At 41.3% G+C, this 27,032-nt stretch overlaps 1 protein-coding gene across 1 annotated transcript; it reads right to left on the reverse strand.

Moving 5' to 3' along the window:
* Window positions 1–6,516: 6,516 nt before the first annotated feature.
* GCNT1 (glucosaminyl (N-acetyl) transferase 1) lies at window positions 6,517–14,506 on the reverse strand. Its single transcript, XM_065657027.1, has 3 exons — window positions 14,421–14,506; window positions 9,205–9,306; window positions 6,517–8,789 (listed from the first exon to the last, which is right to left on the reverse strand). The coding sequence occupies exon 3, from the start codon at window positions 8,651–8,653 to the stop codon at window positions 7,373–7,375; it is 1,281 nt and encodes a 426-aa protein (XP_065513099.1). The 5' UTR covers window positions 8,654–8,789; window positions 9,205–9,306; window positions 14,421–14,506; the 3' UTR covers window positions 6,517–7,372.
* Window positions 14,507–27,032: the final 12,526 nt, after the last annotated feature.

The raw sequence follows: 27,032 nt of genomic DNA on the forward strand, positions 1-27,032 counted from the left end.
AATTTCTTTTAAGTGTTGTGTTAAAACAGTGAAAACTAATTCTAAATTATGGAGTTTAGCCTACATTTGTGACTAAAATTTCTATTTTATGCTCAATGTCAGATCATTACTCTTAACACTTAATGTAAATGTAGCAAAATTGTAAATGTGATGTATGTAGTAGCTCTTATTTTGAATTGTAATTCATAACAGAAAAAAAGTGTGTTTGTACATTTTACTGATTAGGAAGTATCTAGGACAGAGATTTCATCTGCTGAGAAAAACCTCATTTATTTTTGCTGCGTATCTGAATAGACAATCATGATATCATTTTAGAAAGATCTCCAGATTCAGTGTCCACTGCAGAATAAAGCTGGACAGCTAATCCACTGAAGGATTCTCCTGTCTATATATAAAGAGGGCTTGCACCATATTTTCAGCCTGGGTATCTCGGGACGTAGCATCTGGGAAGCCGAGGTGGGGAAGACATGCTTCAGGACCAAATCAGTTAAGTACCTTTGCCCTGACTAGAATCTGTAACCCCATCCGAAAATGATTTTACTGAAACTTCACTTCTCCCTGTACCTTGGCCACTTGAAGTAATGTTTGGCAAGGTCTGTCAGAGTTTCCTTCAGATGTGCCCTCTCTTCCTGGCAGATCATGACAGGAAAAGAAAATAAGGCAGGAGACTGCGAACAAAGGAGGCAAGGGTGGGAAAAACCGTGTTTGGTAAGGAAGGAGAAAGACCATGAGACTGGAGATACTGAGGAAGAGACCTTCTTTTTCTCTGCACTCTCAGCTGCAGTGAGTAAGCAGGTGGAAAAGGTTAAGAAGCATCAAAGGCAAAATGTTTTGACTAGTTCCTGTGAAAAAAAAAAAAAGATGTTTCTCCATGGCCCTTCTGGTTTTGGTCATTTGAAAAGAACAAGAACTCTCCGAAGGTCAGTTACCCTAGGGAGCAGGCATGCAAGCGGGGTGGGGCAGTGGGGTGGGCATTGCCTCAGTTACCAAACATCCTGTTTGCTGAGTTTCCTGGCACGGAAGCAATTCAAATTTAAATTTAGTGGGGAGGGAGGGAGGAAGAAAGGGAGGGAAAGGTATGCATGGTGCTTGTGTTTTACCCTCTTGCAGAAGATATACATGAGTTGTGTAGTCTGGATATTTGTTTTCTCTGAACTCTTGAAGTTTCATTGATGGCTGATTGTTGTTAAGGATTTATGTATCTCACAGGCAACAGCTGCTCAGTGCTACAGTGCCATGAGCACAGGGGAAAGAATAAATGCTTTTGGTCTCAGTGCCCCGAAGTAGGTTCACCTGTGTTTGCTCTGGTGTAGAAGCAAATCCCCCCTGCTTTTTAGGGCTGTGTAGCAGTAGGAATTGAATGTGTCAGTGTGCAAGGCTTACAAGTGTACAATACATAATTTCTTAAGCACATCTCCTTGTTCTGCATGCCCAGCATGGAAATGCCATGCAGGTAGCTAAAACACCATTGCTGGATCAGAATAAATATACCAACTGGGCTCATTTGGGCTCAAGAGCCTCATGCAGGCAGGAGGGCAGCTGGCCTGGCCAGTGAGAGCTAAGTCATTAACAAGAGGTTTGCTGGTTTTTGTAGAAATACCTATCTGCCCCTTAAACTCGAAAAAAATCACAAAGGGAGATTAACTTGAAGTTAAGGGTGACAGAATTTCCTGCTTCTGGAGGAGGTTTCACAGGATCATCCTAATAATCTACTGGTTCAAAGAGGTGATTAAGGTTTAACTGCCTGGTGCAAGCAACATGCATAATTAACTTCGGTCTGCTTATTAAACAGGATTACAAGCATTCCCTACAGACAGGTGATGTGCACTCTTCCAGTATATTTTCCAAACTAAACTCATTTCACATCAACACTGGGACATCCCTCTTTCCAGCATCACTAATGCAATTCATACAGCTGGTGCCAAAATATACTAAGGACTTACCCATAACTGTTGATGCTAAGCCACAAATTTCACTTTCGCTATCACATTCCAGGTGGTGAGAGATACTTTGAAGACAAATGACCACTTCTGCTCCCCATACCCATTATACCAAAGGCAAGTTGGTTGAAAGAAAGATACAGAGTTTTGAGGCAGAAAAACTAATTTCATTAAAGTTAGCGAATATTCTAGTAACTAAACATTTTCTGCTAAAGGATTTCTGACATATTGCTTGTTTAAATGAGAGAATGAAGTCAAGTTCCTGACAAATAAAAAAAGTGAAGATAGATAAGATTAATATGATTTCATGGTACAGAGTAGACGATCTTTACTTGTATGTGACTAGATCTCCCAGTAGGCCTAGGTTCCCAAATCAAGAGGAAATTATTTTTTAAAAGTATAGTTAGACAAGTATCTGTCAAAAAAAGTTCCAGCATCCTGTCTTAGAGTATGTGACATGGATTTTAACAGGAGACATCTGCTCAGGACCCATCCTGACATGTTTTTCTTAGCTGAACTTTTTTCTATATCATCCTTTTTTCCTACACAGCTTCCTTTTTTTGGGAAAAACAATATATTTTTAAATACGTCAGTTTGACTTCAAGGACTTGGTAGTATTTTTAACTTTTTATTGTGAAGCTGTAGAAGACAGACAAACTAAAATTAATACTGGTAGATCCTAGAAGAACACAACCATGTGTAAGACTCCAACAGCAAAGCTCATTTTCCAAGCCACAGAATTTAAATTATGACACTGAGGAAAACATTACCCCGACTGAAGACAGTTTAATGTAACTTGAGGCAAGTCAGGGAGAATATAACGCAAATAAGAAAGATCTGTGTAAGGGTAGTGGCTGACCCAGGGGAGAAATAAGTAAGTAAGTAGGTAGGGGTAGGTAGGGGTAGGTAGGTAGGTAGGTAGGTATAGGTAGGTAGGTAGGTAGGTATAGGTAGGTAGGTAGGTAGGTAGGTGTAGGTAGGTATAGGTAGGTAGGTGTAGATAGGTAGGTGTAGGTAGGTAGGTGTAGGTAGGTAGGAAGGAAGGAAAAAACCCAACAAACTGTAATTTGTATGCAAAGAGTAAGAAACTGACTAATTTCAGTTATAAAATAGAAAACCTCAGGATAAATATGAGGAAAATAACTTTGTAAATCACATTAGTATAGATTCTTGAAAACTGAGTATTTGGAAAAAGCTGAGTGACTTGATTTGGAATAAAGAACATAACCAGAAGGGTATTGCTTTTTTTCCGTCTGCTGTCTAAGGCACCTGGAAGACTCCTTGCTTGTCAAAAGCAGGTTACTGTTAATTTACTGCACTGCAGTCTAGGGCATTAAAAGCACATTTAAGGAAACCGATCTGTTGGAAAGAAGATAATTTGAAAACTATGGAAGCTGGTCTACTAGATTATTGAAATGTTAAGATGAGGATGAATGCTATTGCTAACTGGAAATGGGAAGCCATTTTACATAATACAGTTACCCATGTTTTAATTGACTGAAGAGCTGCTCACTATAATATTAGATTTTTTATATATTCCCCAAGTGACCAAAAAAATCCACCACTAGAATTTTCAAAAGTAAAAGAAGTTATAAATTAAGGCAGTGAAATATTGCAGCAGAACTTATATGAAATCACATTTATTATTTTCAATGACTGCCACAGCCAGTCAGAGTTAGCAATAGCACTGAATCTAGGAGAAGGGATTATGTCCTCCTTATCAGCATAACACAAATATATTGGCACAGATGGCCCTTTATTTCATTTTAAGGTTCTAATGCATTCATGTTATAACCCAGGTCAATTTTTATTTGTCAGGCCACTTGAATACACACCAAGTAATGGTGATCTGCCTGGTGACCTTAATTTATAATTGCAACGTTTAATCTGAGTGTTTCCTGTTGCCTTCCGTTGTGCTAGATAGGAAGCAGCAAGAGCGGCAAACACATGCTCCCTCTCAAACCAAACCTCAGGCAGGAAGGAGGTTTCAGATGAAAGCACAAGTATTAGGTTCCTTGGACCAAATCAGCCTTTGAGCTGAAAGGCTTCCAGCCTGGTCACTCATACAGGATACTTGATTACCACAATTATTAACAGTAAACCAAGCAAATTGTTATCATTATTAGAGTGACTCAAAATGCTTATGCATAAGTAGGGACTGAACTAGAGCAGTACCTCTGATGCACAGAGCCCTTTTGGAAAATTCTAAGGAAAGTTAAAAGGCAAGTTAGGGGATTGTGAATTGCATACGTATTACTTCAGCAATCATTTAACTGGCTACTCATTCCTTCCCAGCTCTATTGAGCTGGACTGAGAAACTGAACCAGCTTTAAAACATAGAAAGAAAAAAAAAAATTATGTGGTAGACAGAATGCAAACCAACTTCCTTCCTAGCTGCCCAAGGGATGATAAGGTCACAGTGTGAGGGCTGGTGTAAGCTGGGTGCATGCAGCACGACTGAACAAAGTAGGTTCTCCGAGGGCCCTGGGCAGCACTGTAGCTGAACCTGTCATCACGGCATCAAATTTAACTGCTCTGCCTTCCGTCCAGCTTTCATGTTCAATCCTGGTGCAGATCTATGTGTTGCCTTCTTCCCCAAGTGGGAACCCAAAGTTGATCAGACTAAACCAGCAGTTTTCTTGTATTAGAGCACCACTACACTCAGAATTAATGGTTGAAGGGTTAATGTAATAATTAAGTTTCTAGTTTTTAGTATTCCTAGCAAGAGCCCAGCATCTTCAGCACAGCATCGAGATTAGCTTGTTGCTGCAGTATCAGTGAAGCATTTTTCTTTCGTGTTCACTCAAGCTAGTACCAGAGTTTTACTCCAGTCCTCTAAGCATTGGGTAGAAAACTGAGACAAATTATGAAAAACCAACTACTGATGTCAGGAAGGGATATAATCAAGATTTTATTTGAGTTTTGTTGGTGCTACCAAGTTGCTCAGTTCTAGAATGATGATTATTTTGGCTAAGTGTGGCAGATTCAGTGAAATACTAGTATAAGTTAGATTGTTTTCTCTACCTGTTATAGCGGGCTACGATGTCTTCTGTATGCACAGTTGCAACACCTCTTATTAATCTATCAATCTCCTTTGGCACATTTGGTACTTGTTCAACAGATTAAGAGTTCTTTTTGTGAAATTGCCTTCCTAAACCAATTAAAATCTACTAGATCAGAGTGTATCTTCTAGAAGTCAGTTTTAGGGAGGTGGATATTTTTGTGATTCACTTTCCCCAGAAGAAAAAGAAATTCTTCCCTGTCTTATGGAGAATGTGTGCTAAATAGCAATGTTCTCCTGTTTTTCCTTCTGTACAGAACATACAGTGAGTGTACACAGGATCTGTCTTGACTCTATCCAAACAGTGCACCCAGTCAAGTTCACTGTCTCTCTGCAGTAGCAGTATCACTGTCATTAACAACAGAGATACAGTCAGGCATTAATCATATTATACAAGTGAGTAAGTACAAAACAGGCTGGAATAGGTAGGCAAAAGGCTTGATGCTCCAGCTCTCTAGCAGATTTGAAGCAACTGAGTTGGCAGTCCATTCTGTGTGGACAACTTCATCATTGCTTTTTCAGTCTATTTGAGCCAGCAGTTCTGGTCTCATAGAAGCTGTTCATGTAGCTTGTTTTCAGGTGGAAATTCTTAAAAACAAACAGCTTCATTTCTCTTAAAAATATAACATGACTTCCTGGAATTTCCCAGAACTGTATGTAGTGTTGCTTGTTGTAGCTTGTGGTAGAGCACAACTGTCTATAAGACCATTCTTGTAGAAAAGGCAAAGGGTGGGGAAGACAAGATATTTCCCTCCACTGACACAGCTCACAGGCTTTAATTATCTGTTTATGCATCATATGAGAGTCTCTGGAGACTCCTTATACAGCTTTCAGGAGGTTTTGAAGGTGGGTGTTGGCAAGAACAGGCCCTATTTCAGAGTAAATTGCTTGCCTCCCTAGCTGTTTGCATGATCAATGGTAAGCAGTTCATTATGATAATGTCTAATGGGGCACATCTTAGGAGAAACTTCATTACAAACTACCTTTGTAAGAAACACGTGCAGCAGTTCAAGAAACAAAAAATTTAGTCTGTTTTGCCGTTTGTTAGTGTCTGTGATGAATTCCACTGTCATCTCAGGAGTAAGACAAGACACCTGGCAGTAACTATGCATGACAAACCTGAACTGATATGGAAAGAAATAATATAATCCCTCATGGTATCCTGTTCTCTCATTACCATGTTTCTGTACCACACCACAGCAGCTAAACTAAGCAGGAACCTAAGCCAGAACAAAACTCATCCACATTTCCTCCTTTCCCTTGCACCAAAAGAAGCAAATAAATAAAAATCAGCTGCACTAGCTAAACCTAAACAAATGTAGACACAAATGAAGACATGGAGGAAATGTAGGACTTGTCTCAGCTGCAGCTTCAGTTGTGTATGGCCAACTATAGGAAAAAAAAAAGTTCTTCATCACTATGGTTTTTTGGTAGTTCTTTCAGAAGGACTTTAATTGTAGGAAGAGGCGATATCATTTAGAAAAATAACTTTATTTTAGTTTATTCAGTGTTAAAAAAATCTGGAATGCAAGTTGAGCTTCACAGAAAGCAGAAACCGACAGTTTCATCAGTGACATTTAGACACTACTCCATTTCTTAAGTTTTTGAGAAACTCGAGTCATTTTGAATCCAAAAGAAAGGCTCCTGATACAGTAGGAAGTCTGAAATTACAAGTCTAATATTCATCAGGCACAAAAGTGAAGTTTCCCTGAGAAGATGTCATTCCAAACTGGTATGTATACTTTGTATCACATTATCAGGGGAGTTTGAGAGTACAAAACTAAGATTTGGCTACAAAAATTTAAACACAAATCCTTAATACTCCATGCTGAAGACGAAATTTTCAGGAGCATTAAGAATTAAGTATTACGGAACTACAGTAATCAGATTTAAGTTAAATGATGACAGCTGGCTTTGGTATATTCCCTTTGGTTAGCTTTCAGATCAATTCTAATGTTATTTTCCTGAGAACTTTCAGTACTCAGTATTATGTTTGTACAGTCCAGCTGCTTTTTTCCTTTTTTCCCCTTGTTCATCTTTCCCTTTCAGCTAGCATTACATTCAAGGGAAAAAACTGAGGAAAAACCATGAACAACAAGCATTTTACAAGCCTTAAGACAAAGAGTTTAGCCAAAGGAAGTCCATTAATTACACCTCTTAGATAATAAATATTCCAAGAGTTGGCCTTCTTTAAAAAATTGCGGTATTTGATTTTGTACCCAAAGTTCAAAGCCTCAGTGTGCAACACAAGGCATCCCCATCTCCACTCAAGACATGTCTTCTCTCCCCCTTGTCCATGGACAAGACATGGAGTTCAAGTACATAGCTGTACTGTTTGTACGTATGATTCGTAACATGAGCATGCAGTGTTTTAGTTCTTTTGCAGATACAAAGCTTTGTGTCGCAAATACTCTTCCAAACATTTCACTGCAAAAGGGTCAACTTCAGTGTCGAACTTATTAGCAAAGAAGTGGTGGTTTCGTAGCATCCAGTTCAGGTCTCCTACCCCAAAAACACAGACAGAGCGAACATGAACTCCACTGCATGGTGGGTAGGGTGCACCTTTGGACACATCACCTTCAAAGTACTGCCACTTGACAAACCTGGCCAGTGCATTCATGTCAGAAACATCATACTTGTCACTCGAAGAAACTGCGCCTGGGACTTCAGGGATTCTCTGAATCGTTGCCCACAGGTACTCATCTGGGCTGTAAGTATCCTTTGCCCACTCAATGAACTTAAGTATTTTGCTGCTTTCTAATACATATTCTACAAATCTTCTGCTAACTACAAAATAGGCACTACCTGAAAAAACTGGAGTACTGAGAGGTGGTAGTTGTTTGTCTATGCCTGTGTTCTTTATTCTACCATCGATAATCTCATGGTGTTTTTTCCACCTTACTTCTTTATAAACTGGCATTTTTTCTGTTTCCAAACTGTTTTCACCTTTAAGGGCTTTTAATTTCTCTACAATTTCCTGGTTGGTCTTTATAGGAAAGTCCATGCCACAGAGGTTTATTAGATATTTCCAGTTCAAACTTCTTCTGTAGAGATCTTTCATGCAGTTAATGTCTGCCTGCACCCTGCTCCATGAAGCATATACAACATTTTCTAACTGGCTGGAAATAAAGACATTATCAAAACATGAGACTATTCCCTTCACAGCAGCAAAAAAAGATTCTGGAGACTTTTTGTCAACATGAATGCAGTAAAAATTCTGAGGGGCATAGATTGATCTTAGAAGTCTATCAAGCATGTCAATTTTGTGATAAACCACTATAGAGTAAGCAATTGGAAATTCTGCTTCTTCATTGCTGAGAGGTTCCATAATGTATTTCCTAGTCTTGGTGAAGGAGGCACAGTCTGCTGTCATGTTAATGTAATCATTTGTTGTTAGTCTGGGTCGTTTCTTAAATGACACTGACAATGTCTCGAGTTTTACCTTTTGAATTTCTTCTATATCCCCCTCTATAATCTTGGTGCAGTTAACATTGCCAATAGGATCTTCTTCTGTCAGCTCTAGATGTCTCCGACTTAGGAAGTCTTGTTTCTGGTTAACTTTCAAAACTGAAATGATTACTAAAATAAGAGTTAGACCCAAGAAAAGCCTGAAGTGTGAGTTGTGGCAAAACCGCAATTTCCTCTTCAGCATTTCAAATACCAGATGGCTTTGCAGGGCTAAAAAAATCGCCCTCCACTCTGCTCATATCAGCTTCAACAACTTCAGAAAAACAGTTTGTGTTTCTCAGGAATTTGGTGAGTTTGTCAGGGAGATGGAATGAAAAATCCTAAAGTAAAATGAAATATTATTGTCATTCAAAGAATAAAAGATTTCTTTAAAAAATTACTTGTTAATAAATATATTGTTATTTAGTGATAATAAAAAGGTGAATAGTTCAGCAAAAAAATTTCTGTTGAAAATTAGAAATTAATGAAAAAAATTAGTTGATTTTTCTAGAAAAATATGGTGAGAAGCAGATAGTTTCTGAGAGACATTATTTCCGTAGTACTAGGAGTATAAACCAAAGTTCAGTAGGAAGAGGGAGCTGATTCAACTGCATCTGACAAAATCAAAGCCAGTAATTAAGTCACATAGGTTACCGAGAAGCAAGTATTTGTTATTAATTCATGCTTCAGAGTTTGACAGGAATGTTTTATACTCATTTCAGCAGTGACATAGATTTCGTTATAGTCATAACTTACCACTTACTTCCTGGATGCTAATGAAGCTTTATCTTCTCACTGGGAAAGCAGTCCCTGAAGCCTTTCAAGGTTTTTCATAAGAGATACAGTCTCTCCAACCTCCTGCAGATGAGATTAGAAATACTGTCATGAAAGAGCTGATGAGAAAAGGAGAAAGAAATGAGCGTAGCATAGCTTCTCAACTTTCAAAATTGTGAGAACAGCTGTGACTCAATTGCTGAAGTACCTTTTTAAGGTAAAAGGCAATACTTACTGCCTATCTCCAAAGCTGATTTGTGTTAGGTCACTGCAAATGCACAAATCTAAGAACACAGCAGTGTTGTGTTACCATCGTTTAAACACATCTGTTTTTATGATTCACCAATTGCTTTTATGTGGAAATACGCTGCAAGATTGAGTTGCAACAAGGTTTATAACACGCCAATATTATTTTCATCTTCACAGGCACTACATTATTTTTGTTTGTTAGCCCTGTTTCGCCTTAAGCACCTTTTTTTCTGTTTCAGTATTCTGTGAAGGGTTCACTGCATAGTTATGCAGCTGCTATAGCTGTAGCTGTTGGGAAAACTGCGGTCTAGAATTACCAAACTGAGTGTCTTTTTTTTGTAAGTACTACCACACACAGTAAACTGATCAAGAACAGGACATCCTTAAACAACTTGCATTGCTACTAAAATAATGGCATTTGTACTCACAAATTCATTGCTTAATAATTCAGTACAGGTTTGAATTTCAAACAAACCTCTAATTGCAAAAGCCAATACAGTTTATAGAGAATGTCTTCCAAAGTTTTAATCTATAAGTTAAAAGGTTAAAGAAATATTAAAGTATTGGAGAGATGCACAGTTCCTTTCAAGAAAAATTTAGTGCCTCTAAATAACTTTCAGAGCAGCTCTAACAATAATTGCTACCCAAAAAAACTGGTGAGAAAATGCATTTACATAAAAGAAGTGTGTGCTGTGTCAACTTCTGGGTTATGCTGTAGGCTGTTTAGTGTAAGATTTTTTTCTTTTCCTTCTTTAAGCTACCCCAGTATAATTTTAGCTGTTGATTTTCAGACTGTGTCTTTTAACTTCCTACTTGCAAATCTCAGAACAGGGCCATGTAAGAAATTGAGGCCTGGCCTCACAGTTTTTTGGTAGTAATGCTGCCACCAGGATACAGTACACATCAGGTCCACCACTGTGCCCATAGCTTCGCAAACTGATTTGGGGATTGATCCACGTGTAATAGGTGGGGGGAAGGTGTGGATCACTGCACAGATGTCTAGCACAGCTATAAGGATCATGGCTAACAGCATTATATAAACATCTTATTTACTGTAAAGTGTACTTTGTTTTCAGAATTGAAACTCTAATTATTTTACCCTGCATTTCTAATTCATCTTAGGAACATATTTGTTCCAAGTCTGGTTTAGGTTTATAGTGAAGTCAAACTGGAAGAACTAACATTTTAACCCTTAAGGTAAGTAGCCAGGTGAACAAGTGTGCAATTATGGCTGAAAGCATAGAGAGGTACTTTTTAAATATCAGGTTTCACACTTTGGATTTGAATTTAAAAAAAAATAAAACAAAGGGAAATTCCACAATTACCACTTTTGGTTTGCAATATGGCATCAAACACAATTACATAATTTAGAGCAAGTTTTAACATGCTTTGTAACTTATCACACACTTCCTTACTCGATGTCCTGCTGGTCTTGATTAGTAGATCTGATCCAACAGAAATAATATCCACCACATATGAAATTAACAAAGGAAGGATACTAGCTATATGATAGTCCCCATTATCTCTGTCAAGTATTTATTGCCACAGGATGAAGCTTGTGATACTGGTCACCCTTAAATTACTGCTTACTGTTTACCAACTTAGAAATGAAGACTATTCTAGGACTTAAAATGTACTTCAAAACCACTCATATTTGTGAAGCTTTCACTGACAGAAGCTGGACTCCTCCTTTCTTTAGGATGAGAATTAACAATACTATTTTATCCTATTCCCTGTTTTTAGAGGAGCGCTAGCACTATGGAGTAACACACACTTAAGGAGGATTGCCACTCCTTCCCGGTTCTTTACAATCCAGGGAGACAGAACATTAATCGAAAGCTACCATTGTGGTCTTCACCTTCTACAATTTCCAAATAATAAAGCTTGCAAAGAAGTCTTTCCTGCTGCTGCTTTAGAATAGAAGTTAATTGAAAGCAGGATAAAGAACCTGTTTCAAAAAGGCCTTGTATACCTAGCTGGGTGCAATTCCTCTGCTGTTTCGAGCTCAGAATTATCACACAGCATTTCTATTGTACCAAAATTCAAGATCTACAAATATTTACTCATTAACGTGGCTCTTACATTTAGGTGGAAGCTTTTCCCCACAGACAAATTTATCTCCCTGACATGTCTCTTCCTCTGAACAGTCTCAACAATAAGTTACTATTTATGCTTGCAATTCCTTTTCTAAAAAGTCCTAAAACTTGATCATATCCCATTCTTTGCTAAAGATGACCTCTACAGGATAAGAAAAGATTCGGTACCTTTCATCTAATAATATACCTGTTTTTTGTTTTGTGAAGTTTTATGAGCCTGGAATATTCATTAACATAGCTCCAGACTGCATTCAGTAAATCTTTTAACATGCTTTTCTCAAGCTCTGCATAGCTTTAGAGTGCATAGTAGAGAGCACAGTGTCAGAGGCAGCACTTTGCACTGTAGGAGAGCAGAAGGGAGGTTGTGCAACCACATATAGAAGACTTTATGCTACAGCCTTGGTCATGCTCTCAACTGAAGTTCAGTTGCAGAAGTTATGTACTTGACCCACTTCCTTCTTTAACTTTCTCCTCCTCAAGTCAGAGCCTGTATTTCTGATGCAGTAATCATTAAAAGGGGAGACTTACAGCAGTTGCTGGTATTTGAAGGAGTTAGTAAAAAGGTTGAGTTAGCTGCGTGCTGCCTGCTTCCCTCTTTCCTGCCAAAATTATTCTTCACTGCTGTATACAAACTGTATGGTATGACTAAACACAAAATCAGGATAATTTCAACTTGATTTCTACTAGACACTGATGTTCTCGATTTAAAGAGACCTTATGGAAATAAGGATTATTATAACTACTTTAAATCTCCATGTCTGGCACCGCTTCTCTGTCAGAGGGCAAATCACTTGGATCATCTGCCTCTTAGTTTATTCATCAGTGAAACAAGTACTCATTACCTGTCAGTTTGGGAGGTGTCTTGGTAAATTTCTGGTTCTGATTTAACTTTCATATGACTGTAAAGGTGCTACTGTAAAACAGCTGATTTCATTAACGAAGTCTTTACCTGGTTACTTTATAAACTTGTGTTAACCCTACATGCTAAATTGTTAATCTGACCCACAGTACTGACTGAAACGAGTCAGCAATAAACTACACAGGTACTTATACCAAAGGAGCTGAAGGGGAATAACCTTCATCAAAGAAAGGCTGTGGCCATTGACAGGAGGGAGCAGCACCTTCCGAGGGCAGCTCAGCATGTGGTTCTCGATAAGTTTGGCTTCACCCATCCTTAAAAACAAACAGAAAATGCCACAAGAAACCTAAGTCTTTAGAGAAAAAAAAAACAACTCACAAAACACTTCTACAAGATTAGAGCACACCTAGGAGGGTGACTAAAGTTCACGTAGAGGTTTTATACAGACAGACTAGACTAGGGCTGCAGCACACAATGACAGTGCTATTAGCAAGGACCCACACCACAGGGCTGGTCCTAAGAAAGAGGATGTTTACAAGGGCACAGAGCTGGCAGACCACTGCTACGCCAGACCTGACGGCTGCAGTTTCACAGGGCAACTGGTCTGGTATCACAACATGCTGCTGGTGGAAGGAGCAGCCCCTCTCCCATCTCTGCTGGTTGCCCGTCCCCAGCACCTCTGCATGTCAGGCTGGGTGGGTACCACAGCAGACGCAACCAGGTGGCCTCCAGGCAGCTCTCTGCAGTCAGCTCTCATGGCTGACAGCAGGGACCCAAGGGCACTAATAGGCCTTGATGGCTTCAACCACCCACCTCCGAGCTCCCCTGTGGCTCCACTTCAGCCTCCCAGGGCTGCCAGCCCCTGCCTCAGTGATGCCGTAGCACGGCCAGTCTCCAGGCCCTACAGCCTGGCCATGGGCCCAAGTCCCAGCCCAGCCTCAGCCTGTCCCAGTCCCCAGAGAGGTGCCTGATACCAGGGATGTCCCCATGTGCCCCCTAGCTGCTCTGCTCCTGGCTGGGGCTGTGGAACGGGCCTGGCTGCTAGTTCCTGCCCTGATGGACCCGCCATGGGGAACCACCAGCCCTGCAGCACCCTGGAAATCTCTGCTCACCGTACCCCAGTCCAGCAAACCTGGACTCCGGGTTTTAGGCTCTTGTTTGGACTGACACAGTTGAGAGTTGGAGATTGTGTCTTTTCTTAAGGTTGAAACCAAATGGTACACAGACCCATCTCATGATAAGATGAAAATCATTAGGGACCAGTGACATAGGAACAAAAACTCAGGTGTCTTTTCATTTTGGCTCTTCAGTCTTTTCTCACATCAGCGGAAAAAATGTTGAGGCAAGATGTTAAACACCCATTCAGCATTCAAAAGGAAAGCACTGTAGTCACCAAAATAGACCGTAGGCCAGCATCAGCACCAGAAGTTTAGAAGGGGTTAGAGTACTTTGGGGTACTTCAGCAGCCTGTAGATCTTGTGAAAGACTGATAGAAAGGCAGGAGAGAGATTAGAGTTAGGTAGCCTCACAGAGGTTGTCAGGAGGTCAAAACCAGCTGTAGCAAGAGCATGGAAGATCTGAGAGATCTCGCAGGTTTAGCTGCAATGTTCCAGTATCATGACTCTCTTAGCTTTGTGGGCTGCTGAACTAATGTGCACTCAGCTTCTTCCTTTCATTTTCCCTCTGATTCTGCTTCCTCTAACAAATACCAGAGGAAGCAGGTAGTGAGGGATATTTTCTCTCTTGTAGTTGCTTTGGTGACTTTTGGCATACAGCTACAGTGGAGCAGCTCAGCAACATGAACATTATACAGGCCACTATCTTATGTTCATAAACATATTAGCTTTTAAACAAAGATTTACAACAGGTATTTGAAAACTTCTTGGCAGCTGCACTAATATCCTACATCCATTCATGACAACCCGGAATTTTTGCTTTTACAGAAATGTATTAAAGAAAAGCCAAGTGGAAAATGTAGTGCTGAGTACACCCACCTCTGAAGTGGTAGTTGGGATGGGCCAGGAGACAAGTAATCATTTTGATGGGTGGGGAGTCAGAGTCAGAACTGACTTATTTTTCCTTTTCTTGCCTCAGAGGGAGGGAAGATACATGGAAACTTCAGCTGTCAATGAGAACAGTAAGTGAGAAAGTGTTGACCAGATCCTTGCTGTTCTCTTTCCCCATTCACAAATTCCACCTGAGATACAAAACTTTTCCTCAACACTTCTGACGAAGGTCCTCCAATACAGACGGATTTGCTGGAAAGCCCTTGAGTTTTACCAGGGCATATCCACAATGCTTCAAAGCATGCATGTCCTGCATGCAATTAACATGCTCCTCTTCAGGTTCAGTTATGCAGAACATTCATTCTGATGAGGAAGTGATTTTCAAAGCCGTAAGCAGCTTGCATAAACACAAACATGCACTAGCACAAAGACAGACTGTGCAGATGCAGGGTTATCTGCAGAGATCTGCCAGACACAGAGCGGAGTCGCTTTTACTCAGCATTTCCATGATTCCAAGCAGCATGATCTTGAAAGTAGATCCACCTGTAACTGAATGAAAGTACTCATGTTTGTTCCCTTAAACAGCCTTCAGTCTTACCGAAAATAAGATTTGCTCATAAGATGACTATTCAGGTTACCATTAGGCTTTACAGGACTAAGACCTTAATTCTGAAAGTCATGCAGAGGCAGCAGCAGGATACCACGTGGGTGCAGTTGTCTGCTCATTGACAATAAATACTCTGTAACACCAGGGCTTTTCCTTCAGAGCTGCTCAAAAAAACCCCCAACAATAAAAAGAAAAATATGCTTCCTTTTAATAGAAAAAAATAATACATTTCTATTCCCCTGTTAGCTTAGAAGGCAGCTTTAAACAAAGCTCCACAAACACCTACCACTACATAGAGAATAAATGGTGAGAGTAGCTAAAAGTAAGTAGCTGGTTTTTGAGGGTGGGGTGGGGGGCATGGGAATCAAACCCTTGTGTTATTTGGGTATATGTTCAAATATGGCACATTAAAATCTTTCTCTTTTAAAAAACAAGTAAAACCCACATGAACACACACTGTGTATTAACTGGCATTGAGAAAAATAGAAATTTTGGTAGTCTTTCTAATACTTGCTTGTACTACTGGATCAGGTAAATCTTCCTCAGAACAGTTCAAAGCCTGATTGTCTTTTGTGTTCACATCCTTCCTCAGAGGTCCCACAGGCAGTAAGAAACAACAGTAAGAAATTTGAACTAAGGAAAGTAAAACCATTATGTCAAAGCCATTCAGTGACCAGTTCCTTCCTAGAGAAGTCTATGAGTCTTAGTACTGACAAAAAGATATGTTTTACCTCAAGGCAACTAACACTGGAAGTACACTCACAAAATCAAACAAAACATCTGTAGAGTAATGTTGTCCAATGTAACACCTAGTACAACTGCCTGGTGTTCATTAAGATAATTTGTACACATTGGTTACTTCAAAGTAAAATGCATGTCTATTTTTTTCACAGTATTCTAAAGTAGGAACTATAATTTTGCCAGGAATGGAGCAGCCGCTGCATTCCTCATGACCATCTACAGAATTTTGCTAATTTCTGTCTTGTGACAATACAGTATTTCAGAATGAGACACACTGGCCAGCTGTTACAGGAAAGGTAATACCTGTTAAACTACATCCAAATCTCATGGGAGAAGGAAGAGGCTGTCAAGTTTTTGAGTATGTGGATCCCGCTTCAAGCACAACATTTAAAATATTATTCTGAGGAGACTTTCTCTAGCCCTGTGTAGAAGCCAATGTTTTAAAGCCATGCCTACAGTTAATCAGTAAGCTAAAGGACAAATAGTACCAGCAATAATAACCTTATCTGAAAAGAAGAGATATCTCTTGTAGTTATTCAATAAAGAAGGATCAGCATCATGCTTAGGTGGTCTAACTCTACTGTGCAAGTAAATAAAATATTACTTCCTGCTTTTAACCTACAGCTTAAGAGGTACTATATGATATTTTGCGGAGTTTTCACTGCCTCACTTCAGGTGAGATGAGTTTAATCTAACCTGCACATAAAGATACAGTTCAAAAATACAACTTTTTGCTGTCTAAGGAGCAGATTCTGCATGGAAAGTAGATTCTGTTGCAAAATACACAGAAAGACAGGCACCCCACTCCCCCATATTATAGTTTATAGAACTGTATATATAATCAGCAATGGGTAACTTTCACTGTCATCACAGAAACTTTATACTTGGTGAGAACTGCCATCTCTTATTACTTTTCCTACAAGACTTTACAGTAGGAAAACAGCCTAATCCTTCCACTCCTCAAAAAGACAAACAAAAAAGGCTTTAAAATCTAATCAAGAAAAATATGTATGATTATGATAGGAGAATCCACACCTGGGAACACCTTGGTAACACAGTTACCAAATACACAGGTTTTGTTATAATTTGCAGTGTTCTTGTCTGGTGGGTGCAAAGAGCTTTCTGAGATGTGATGAGGTTTCTGTTTGTTTTATTAAGCTTCGCTACTAGCACCGTGATTATCCTGTGTATAATAACACTTCACAGCGCAAGAAGTGGTTTCCCTGGAGCTATGAAGTAAACCTAATAGCACAAGTTATTTCAGTTGTACTAGTTGGGCATGCTACATTCCTGTGGAATTACCTTTCTTCACCTTTCCTAAGACAGAATTCTATGTCGATAAAGTTCGGTGTTTCCAAGTTTCAGAAGCTTATGAACAAAAGTTAAGTGGAGAACTTTTGGATTATGTTGGAATTCAAAGGAAAAGCAGTAGGAGATTATTAGAAAAACAAAATTGAATCTTTTCATGAGACTAGTAGTGAGGTTTCCACTGTGGCAAAAAAAATTGGAGAGCAGGATTTTATTCAGTAAATCACCATATTCTCAGCACAGCAGACTGTAAATCCTCAGCTTGTATGTTCCTCGACATATTTCACTCAAATTACAAAAAAAGAGAGCAGACTTGGCAAACGTCTTCACTGGGTTTTTTAAGAAACTTTCGGCTCTTCAGGTCTCAGGAAAGAATTATTAGTGCAGACAACTCAGATTCATAGGAAAGAGATGATGCCAATAACTGATGTTTACTATAGGCAGAGTAGAGAACCACTGTGGAGAACAAATAGTGGTAGTATTTTCTTTTGCATATGCCTGCTTTCAAAAGCAATGTACCATTGTAACTGAGCTCTGACTCAAGGTACAAATACTGCATTATTTTTCACAAGAATTTTCAAGTTGAGTTCCATAGACTGAAATGCTAGGTTTGTCCTTTCTTTTCTTACTACGATTTCTGGCTCTGCCATTCTTGCCAGCTCTGAGGTCACACATCTCATATTCCATTAAAAAAGAAATTTAAAATTGCAGACTCCAAAATAGCAATTCTCTCCTGCTGCCACTCCTCCTCTTTCCCACAAAGAAATCTACTTTTCCGAGCAACACCGAAATGAGGTAAAATGCCAGAGCATAACTGAGCCTCCTGTCAGGCTTGTGAGTCCTCCTACTCAACTTCGGTTACAGAAAATTATTTACAACCTTCTAAACAGCTTTGCTGTTCTGGAAAGAAAGAAGGTTTCTTCAGGGCTTTCCCAGTTTTAGGAAATTTAACAGAAGGAAAAAAAAAAAAGACACACCCCAGGATTGCAAAGAGATGTCCACTAAACCTTGTGCTTGCTAAAAGATTTCACACTAGCCCAGGTGGAAAAAAAAATATAAAAGGGTGTTGGGGCGACGTGTAAAGAGGAGAGGAGAAAAGGGAAAAGAACAAAAGAAAGACAGGAGGAGGAGAGAGAAGCAGAGATACGAACAGAAAAAAAAAAAAAAAGAAAGAAAAAAAAAGAAAAAAATGGAAAAGAGGGGGAGGAGAGGGGGGAAGGAGGGAAAGAGGGAAAGAAAGTAAAGAGAAACAGAAAGAGAAGGAGGAGAGAGGCACAGCAGCTGCGCCTCCCCTGCCCTCCCTCTCGGCACCTGCCCGGCGATCCGGCGGCTCCCGGAGGGGCCCCCGGGAAGAGCGATGCTACCGGCCCAGCCCGAGCCGCCGCCCGCTCCGGGGCCGCGCCGCTCCCGGCCCCCCCGCAGCACCCACCTGCGGGGCCGCGGCCGCTCTCGCCCGGCGCGGCTCGATGTGTCGAGAGGCTCCGGGGCAGGCAGGGCGCCCCGGCAGCGCGGATGCACGTCCCTGCCTGCGCGGCCCAGCGCTGGGCGCCCGCCCCCCGCCCGGCCCGCACCTCCCCCGGCAACACCCACCCCACCGGCGCGGCCCGCCGCTCCGCGGCGCCCGGCACCGCCGGCCGCATCCCGCCCCCGCCGCTCCTCACGCCTGCCCGCCCCTTCCTCACTCCGCCTTGTGCCGAGCTGTCGCCAGCCCCTTTTGCAACTGCTCTTACTCAGTCTTTTGGTTTTTTTGTTTTTCCCCCGCACCTGAGGCTTCCCGTGCCGGTAGCGCCGAAACCCACGTAGGACAGAGCGGGGTAACTCCCCCGCGGCTCAGGGCTTTCTCACGGTTCCCCAGGCGCCTCCGGGGGACCGCCTGACCCGTCAGGAGAAGGCAACATCGGCAAGGCATAGTCCGAAACAACCCTAAACCCACCGCGCTTGTGCGGTGTGGGGGACGCCTTGGGTGCCACTGGGGGGACGAGGGGGAAAGTCACCGCCACAGCACTGAATTGGCTTGGTTTGGCTGTAGGAGCAGCAGGGACACAGCGGGGCTGGTGCTCCTGGAGCTGCGGGTGTGCAGCGCCCACCTGGAACCGTCTCGCCCGGCTGCTCGGAGCTCGCCTTTGCGGACAGATGTGTTTTAAATGGGTCAGTGAGTGGAAAAATCGGGAGGCAGAAGAGAGGAGTGGGGTGGGAAGCGAGCAGACCTGGCTAGGAAGCCGGGTACGAAACTTACAGTGGTGAAAAGCATGTCTAGACAGAGTCTGAAAAAGACTTTCTTTTGTTGCTCACCTTGTCCCATCAAATGTCTGCCTGATGATAAACTATTCAACAAGATTTGGAGAGCTGTGAAACACAAAGGTGGAGCTTAGGGGCTGGCAGCTTCTTAATAAGTTGTCAAAGTACTTAAAAAGAAAACAGAAAATTAAATTCCAAGGAAATAGGAAGTTCAAAGAAAGCATCTTTCTCATTAAAAAAACCGAAGTGCTGCAGCCTGCAGCAGCTTGAACAGTGCTTGCAGCATTCCCCCAAAATCCCTGCACAACAGCGTTATCTAGAGTGCAGTGTGATTTGGCAGGTCGAGACATGGCTAAGGGACTCTCCTGTCCTTTCCTCATCCCAGTTGGGAGCTCCCACTGGAGATTCACACATCTGCACAGTAAGCAGGATCCAGGCACTGAAAGCTAACCAGAAAATGAGATTTCATTTCAAGGCTGGCAGTAGGAGACACTGCCAGGAGAAGGGGGAGTTGCTTCCACATCACTCCATAGGTCAGGCAGGTAATCTTGGGAATGGACTGTGAGACCTGAAATCTGCATCATCGTGTTGTCAAAAAAATTTTAATTCTGTGTATACCTTCTGAGCACAGAAGTAGTGTATAACTACATGCTAGCTTGGTAGTCCTCCCTTTTTCCTGACAGGTGGGGAAAAAAAGGAGTCTTTCTAGAACATCTGTTATTCACAGGGCTGAACTTCTGACAGAGCACAATACGAAAGAGGACTTTCCTCTTTAAAGCCAGTTCAGGTTGGTAGTAGAAGTTTCCAACAAGAGTGAAAAATCTGGGGATAGGGAGCAAGATTTCCTACTTGTTTTTTCCATGGAGAGTAATGGTTTATGATTACAGCCGATGACTGTATCTTCTTGGTCTTACATGTAAATTATAACAACAAGTCACAGGTAGCATAAATACAAATATTTGTTCTCTTGCTAAACTGTCTGCAAAGCACCGCAGTATTGCGATTGCAGTACAAGGAGTAGTAATAGTAGAGCTGAACATGGAGCATTCTTAAAAGAGCAAATTGGGTAAGCTTTGGGGGCAGAGGTTTCTCTTGTTTTTCATCCCCCTGGTCTTACACAGCTAGAGATGCAACGTGTATTGGAGCAAAATAAGCAAGCAACAGAGATGAGGTCTATTGCTGCAGTAACAGAAAGTAGCCTCTAAAAACTACTTCCTGTGGAGGGGGATGGGGGGGCATTAAAGTCATTACTGAAGGCTGTTATTTCAGACAAATAACTGGAGTTCAGAAGTCTGTTATTCTCTAACTTTTGCACAGGTAGAATGTGGAGTTCCTTGTAGATTGACACGATTAGAGAGGTTGTGATCCTCGGTGGAATGGCCTCATCATTTGTTTATTGCAGCTTTGTGAAATTTCAAATACTGTGTTTCAGTTATGGTTCATTTCACGGATAGTTTTTGTCATCTGATCCTGAAAGAAAATGGATTAAGTGGGTTTGCACCTAGTTTTTGTTCTTCTAACCTTGAAGCTGGAATACGAAGCTGACAGGGTCCACAAGCTGTCCTTCCTCCTAGGCGACACCCCTGTGAGAGACGTGACTGTATGGTAGCTGTGAAACAAAACAAAATTTAAAAATAAAATAAAATAATTTTTAAAAGAGGTGTCATTCACCATTTTATAAGTACTGACAGAGGAATTAAAATAATCACTGGGAAAAGTGGAACTTGGAGAAAAAATATAAACAAAAGTGAACAAAAAGCAAGTCACAAGTGTAGGAGATTTAAAATACATAATTGATTTTGTTGTGAACGTTGGCTGGTTTGCATAGAATCAATTTGTACACGAATATTTGATAGCCATGGTAAGAACAGCAAACCTGTGAGAACAAGGCATAGAAACAACAAAATTGAGAAAGTTTTGAGAACACATTTCTGTGCATGGCCAAACTTACACTGTTATGGTTCAGAAGAATGCAGTTTAAATATACTTCCACTAGGAGGACATCTGTTTCATAGGTATGCTTGGTATAAATTAATATTAGTATTTCATTTGTCCTTTGACAGCTGCCGCCAGGCTTTTAGGCTTTTTCTTGGAAAACCTGAAGAATATGAAACAATTTTTAAGACCTTAGGTTTTTTACACTCTGACAAAACTTTTAGATGCAAAGATTTTTTTAAACCTAATGCTTACTGCTCCTTCTTGTATATTCTTAGTTTTAGCGGTTCTAAGGAATCAAGTTTCCTTTTTCTGAAAAGCTGGACAGTGGTCCAGCATTTTGTAATGTTAATAGCTGCTCTGCTAACCATTTCGAAAGATCACTTGTCTGAGTTTTTGTCTCTAATAAGTGTAACCCCAATATCTGTTTCTTGTGATAGTTCAGGCCTAACATTAGGAAGATATTAGACCCTAGTATCTGACCTCAGGTAGACAGAGGATCCTAACTCCAGTTTGAATCCTGCTTGGGCTTGAAGGTCTCTTAACATGGAGACTGTGCCTTTACCACTTGAGCCTTCTCTAAGGAAAGAGTTACTACAATCCAGAAATTTTTATTATCTTTTCTGTAAGCATCCCTACATTTCCCTTTCTTGTAAAGTTTAATAGACTTAACATTCTTGCCCAGATTCCCCACACTTCTTGTTCTGTGCCCCCGTAGAGGAAAAAAAAAAACCCCCAATCTTCAATTTTCAGGTGAACTCTTGAACACTGAGCATCAGGATAAGCTTGGGGGGGGGTAGGTGTGCCAGAAACTCTGAAGAAGACAGTCACTACTGCCAAAACCACTTTAACACAAAACAGCTGATGGAAAGAAAACACCGCACCCCATTGAAGAAAATACACCTGAAGCACATTGTAGCATACTTTGGAACAAAGTGTCTTCTGATGGGTTTGAGTACACATTTGTAGGGATGAACATAGCTCATAGAATCATAGAATGTCCCGAGTTGGAAGGGACTCACAAGGATCATCAAGTCCAGCTCCTGTCCCTGCACAGGACAGCCCCACAGCTCACACCGTGTGTCTGAGGCCGTTGTCCAGTCTCTGCTTGAACACTGTCAGGCTTGGGGCTGTGACACCTCCCTGGGGAGCCTGTTCCAGTGCTCCAGCACCCTCTGGGGGAAGAACCTTTTCCTAATGTCCAACCTAAACCTCCCCTGGCACATCTTCCTGCCACTTCCTCAGGTTCTGTCATTGGTAACTGGAGGGAAGAGTTCGGTGCCTGCCCCTCCTCCTCCCCTTGTGAGGAAGCCGTAGGCTGTTATGAGGTCTCTCCTCAGCCTCCTCTTCTCCAGGCTGAACAAACGAAGTGACTTTAGCTGCTTCTCATACGGCTTCCCCTCCAAACCCTTCACCAACTTTGTAGGCCTCTTCTGGACACTCTCCAGTAGCTTTATCTCCTTTTTATCCTGTGTTGCCCAGAACTGCACGCAGTGCTGCAGGTGAGGCCAGACCAGTGCAGAGCAGAGCGGGACAGTCACCTCCCTGCCCGGCTGGCAATGCTGGGCTTGATGCACCCAGGACACGGGTGGCCCTCCTGGCTGCCAGGGCACATGCCTGAAGTTAATAAGGGAAGGTCATGTTTTCTTCCTCAAAGTATGTATAATATGTATCAGAAATACTCTTTCATTTTACCCATTGTGTGTTTATACAAAATCATCACGCTTTTTAAGAGGCAGATTTTTCAGGTAAGTTTAAAATAGGTTTAATATGAATAAACTATGTTAGTACTGCTTGATCAGGGCCATCCTAGCACAAACGGCTTCCAAGATGCTGGCTGGCAGTTAGTACTGATTACAGAATTGAAAACAGCGTGGAGTGGACTGTAGCCTTGAGCAGCCAAAATTAACTGTAAAACATATACTGGGTAAATTATGGGCCTCTCATTGTACCGCTGTGGTGGGTTTGACCTTGGCTTGCTGCCAGATGCCTACTCAGCCACTCTCTTACTCTGCCTTCTCAACAGGATGGGAGGATAAAATAAGATGGACAAGCTCAAGGGGTGGAATAACGACAGGAAGATTGTTTACCAATTACTATCATGGTCAAAACAGACTTGACTTGGGAAAGATTACTTTGATTCACTGCGAACTAAAAATACAGTAGGATGGTGAGAAACAATGACAAAACTAAAACCACCTTTCCCCCAGCCCCTCCTGGCTTCTCCCCAGACTCAACTTCACCCCTTCATTTCTGACTGTTCTGCCTTCTCCTCCCTGAGCAGCACAGGGGGATGGGGAATTGGGGTTGTGGTACAGCTCCTCTGACGATCCTTCCTCCTCACACTGTTCCTCTGCTCCAGCATGGGTCCTTCGCATGGGATACAGTCCTTCACAAACTCTCTAGTGTGGGTCCTTCAGCGTCATTCAGTTCTTCAGGAACAGCCTGCTCTAGCATGGGTCCCGCACAGCCCACAGCTCCTACCAGCTGACTGCTTCTTTGTGGGGTGTCCACTGGCTGCAGCTTCCTTTGGGCACATCCACCTGCTCTGGTGTGGAGTCCTCCCCAGGCTGTGGGTGGGTCTCTGCTCCCCCATGGACCTCCATGGGCTGCAGGGGACAGCCAGCCTCACCATGGTCTGCACCACGGGCTGCAGGGGAATCTCTGCTCCAGCACCTGGAGCATCTCCTGCTCCTTCTCCACTGACCTTGGTGTCTCCAGGGCTCTCTTTCCCATGTTTTTTTCACTCCTTTATCTCACAGTTGCTGTGCAGCCTTTTTTACCCTTTCTTAAATATGTTATCACAGAGATGCCACCATTGTCACCAACAGGCTCTGCTTCGGCCGGCATTGTGTCTTGTATTAGAGCCATCTGGAACCAGCTGTGTCCAGCACAAGGCATCCCCTGGCCTCTTCTCCCACTCCACCGCCCTAACCTTGCCAAGTAAACCACATAGAAACACTTAGGTTACTTTTTGTTACTCTGATCCAGTTAAAAAGTGTAACTTGCTGATTGCACGGAAGAGGTGAGAAGCAGTCTTGGCGTTAACATGTCCGCACAGGGAATGAAGGATTCCTTCTCTTGCTGGCTTCTTTTGGAGGAGTCTGGCGTGGCCTGGCAAATCCAGTATTTTAACCATAGTGAGAATCAGTCAAGCTCCTCCTAAAACACTAACAAGCTAGGCAAACTTCAACCTTTCAAACTTTTCCAAATTTTATTTATAAAAGCATCATCTTAGAAAGTCCCCCCTCCTAAGGAAAAAATAAATCAATACCAATATTACATATGAAAATATGAAGACATACATACATATATCCATCCATACATGAACACATACACATATGTGTATGTATACACTGGGAACTCTGATCTAATGTCTAAGTTGGTTTGATTTCTCCTCTACACTTTTGAAACATCTCTCAAATTATGAGCCTGGTGTCATAATTGCTTTACGGTATTCTAAGTGCAGGCTTCTTCTGAAAGGACTGCAGACTGTGTATCTGTAATGCTCTGCTCAAGCTTTTCCTTTGATTTTCTATCAACTATGGACTTATTTAATAGCCAAAACTTTCCATTTTGGTTCATTTATTTTCTCCTTCTTCCCTTTGTTGAGGGTAGTCTGTTGTTATAGCTGTGAGGAAAATTCCACTATAAACAGTTTTATAGTCCCTTGTGTTCCTGTTTTGCTAGATAAACATGATCCTATATTACAAGAGCAGCATCTTTGATTTAGTTATAATATTTTTACAGTGAGTGTTTTGTTGTCAGTTGTTACATAAGCTGGTTGTCTGGTGCTAAGATTCCTTTTTGCATTTTGCTGATGTTGCAGACTTCAGGGGTTTTGGTATAACATACCTAGTCAATATGACCTCGTGCTATATTGTCTGGTATTGCTACTTTTAGACAAAAGGAAAAAATAATCCTATATTAACACTTTTTTTCTAGCATATCCAAATGAATTAATGCCAGCTTATGACCATGTACCTACAGTTACTTTAGATGTTATTTATAGGTACAGCATTAGCCTCTTGTCTTTACTTTGGTCCTTCTTTATCATCAGGCTTTCAACATCTACTCATTACTTCCACATATTACTTTATGACATTTTGTCTACTTTCTGTGAAATAGGCAGTACTTCCATTATTTCTGAATTTTCTTTCAGTTACACTTTCACTGTACATTAACTGTTATTGTGTATTCCTTTTTTATAGCAGGGTTGCTCTGTTAGCTGGGATCAGCTGAATATTTTTCAAGAAGTAGGCTATTTTTTACCAGAATTTGCTCTGCTGGAAACGGAATGTCTTGCTCTGTCCTTCTAGGCAGTCAGTCTGTCTGTACGACACGTACATAAAAGTACCTGATTCTTGAGAAACTGGAGAAGTGTGGGAACTGAACACATGCATTTTCCAGTACTCCTGTGAGAGTTCTTTTCTATTATGTCAGCTGTGAATAAAATGTATAGACAAATATTTTCCATTAGTGGACTAGGTGTTCCATTCCCTAAGTAAATTGCAATCTGCGTATTTCCAAGTGTTGAGAATTATTAGGATTAATAGCCTTACTTAGCACTAGAAGCTAAAGTAGTTGAAGCATTAGGCTGCAAGAGCTGTCTGAGAGGAGACTTTTTGATAAAGCATCACAAAACTAGCCGACATCGGCACATGCTAGCAGAATGAAGGACCAAGGAAACAATTCCAAGGGAAGGTAGTAACTTCAGAAGGCCAGCCCAGTGACCAAGAAAACCAATAAAAAACCACCAACCTGAATGAAGTGATTGGACTTGAGGACTGGGTAACAGGTGGTACACTCTGGGAAATCCATAAGGGAATTATTGGAGTACATGGTCTCCAATGGGGTCCATGCTTGGAGGCACCCAGCTCAAGCTGCTCTGCATGTCGGATAAATAAACCGCTTACTTACTCCGTGGATTCACAGCTTGTCTTTGAGCAAGAGCCAAGGGCCAAGCCCTGTTGAGGTGGCATCCACATAATTCCCTACATGGACTAGGTGGCAGCTGCATGATTTCTGCAATGCAAGATTATCTTTAACTTGTATATTTAGTACACATGAACCTATAGCAAGAATTGTCCCATTATATGGTCTAGTTATTGCTTGTCATTTTACTGTAAGCTTAGACATCACCTAATCATACAAACTGCACATTACCATAACTCACAACAGTTTTATTCATATTACTAGATACAACTGCCTGTTGAACAGTCCCTAGAATCAGTACTGGTGTATTGTAGAGTAAGAGTATACTTCCATTTTTATTCGGAACTTCATTGTTGTCCACAGGCTTTTGTAGATACCTCAAGTTCTTGGAAACGTAGCAATTCCATCAAAAGGATGGGTACCATTGGGATGTGTATTTTATTGCACACTTTATACAGTCTTTCACAGTGCCTTTTCCAAACCCATCCTATTGATTTGCACATCTAAGTTTCCAAATCTGTCTTGTTTCTTTATGTTCCCAAGAGTTAGTGGTTTGGTCATGTAGTTCGTTAGTGTTCTGCCCTGGAGGGTAAATGCAGGGTCCTAATTACAGGCTAGTCAATTTACATTCTGAAATTCGCCACTCCTTTTTTTATTCTAAGTTTAAATCTGGGTTCTGAGTAAGCATTTGTTCAGGTTTGAATGTCTCATGTCTGTCTCAGATGCTGAACAAGAGGTTCACTGAGACTTCAAGATTGCCCATAAAACTGAGGACTCAAAAAGAACTTCACAAGTTTCTTCTTCATACCTGATACCTTTTAAAAGTTTCGTACTTT

The sequence above is a fragment of the Caloenas nicobarica genome, chromosome Z (assembly GCF_036013445.1).
Source record: "Caloenas nicobarica isolate bCalNic1 chromosome Z, bCalNic1.hap1, whole genome shotgun sequence".
NCBI lineage: Eukaryota > Metazoa > Chordata > Aves > Columbiformes > Columbidae > Caloenas > Caloenas nicobarica.

What these genes read in the sequence shown, in the direction of transcription:
- GCNT1 (XM_065657027.1), bottom strand. Translation starts at nt 8,653, where the DNA reads ATGCTGAAGAGGAAATTGCGGTTTTGCCACAACTCACACTTCAGGCTT.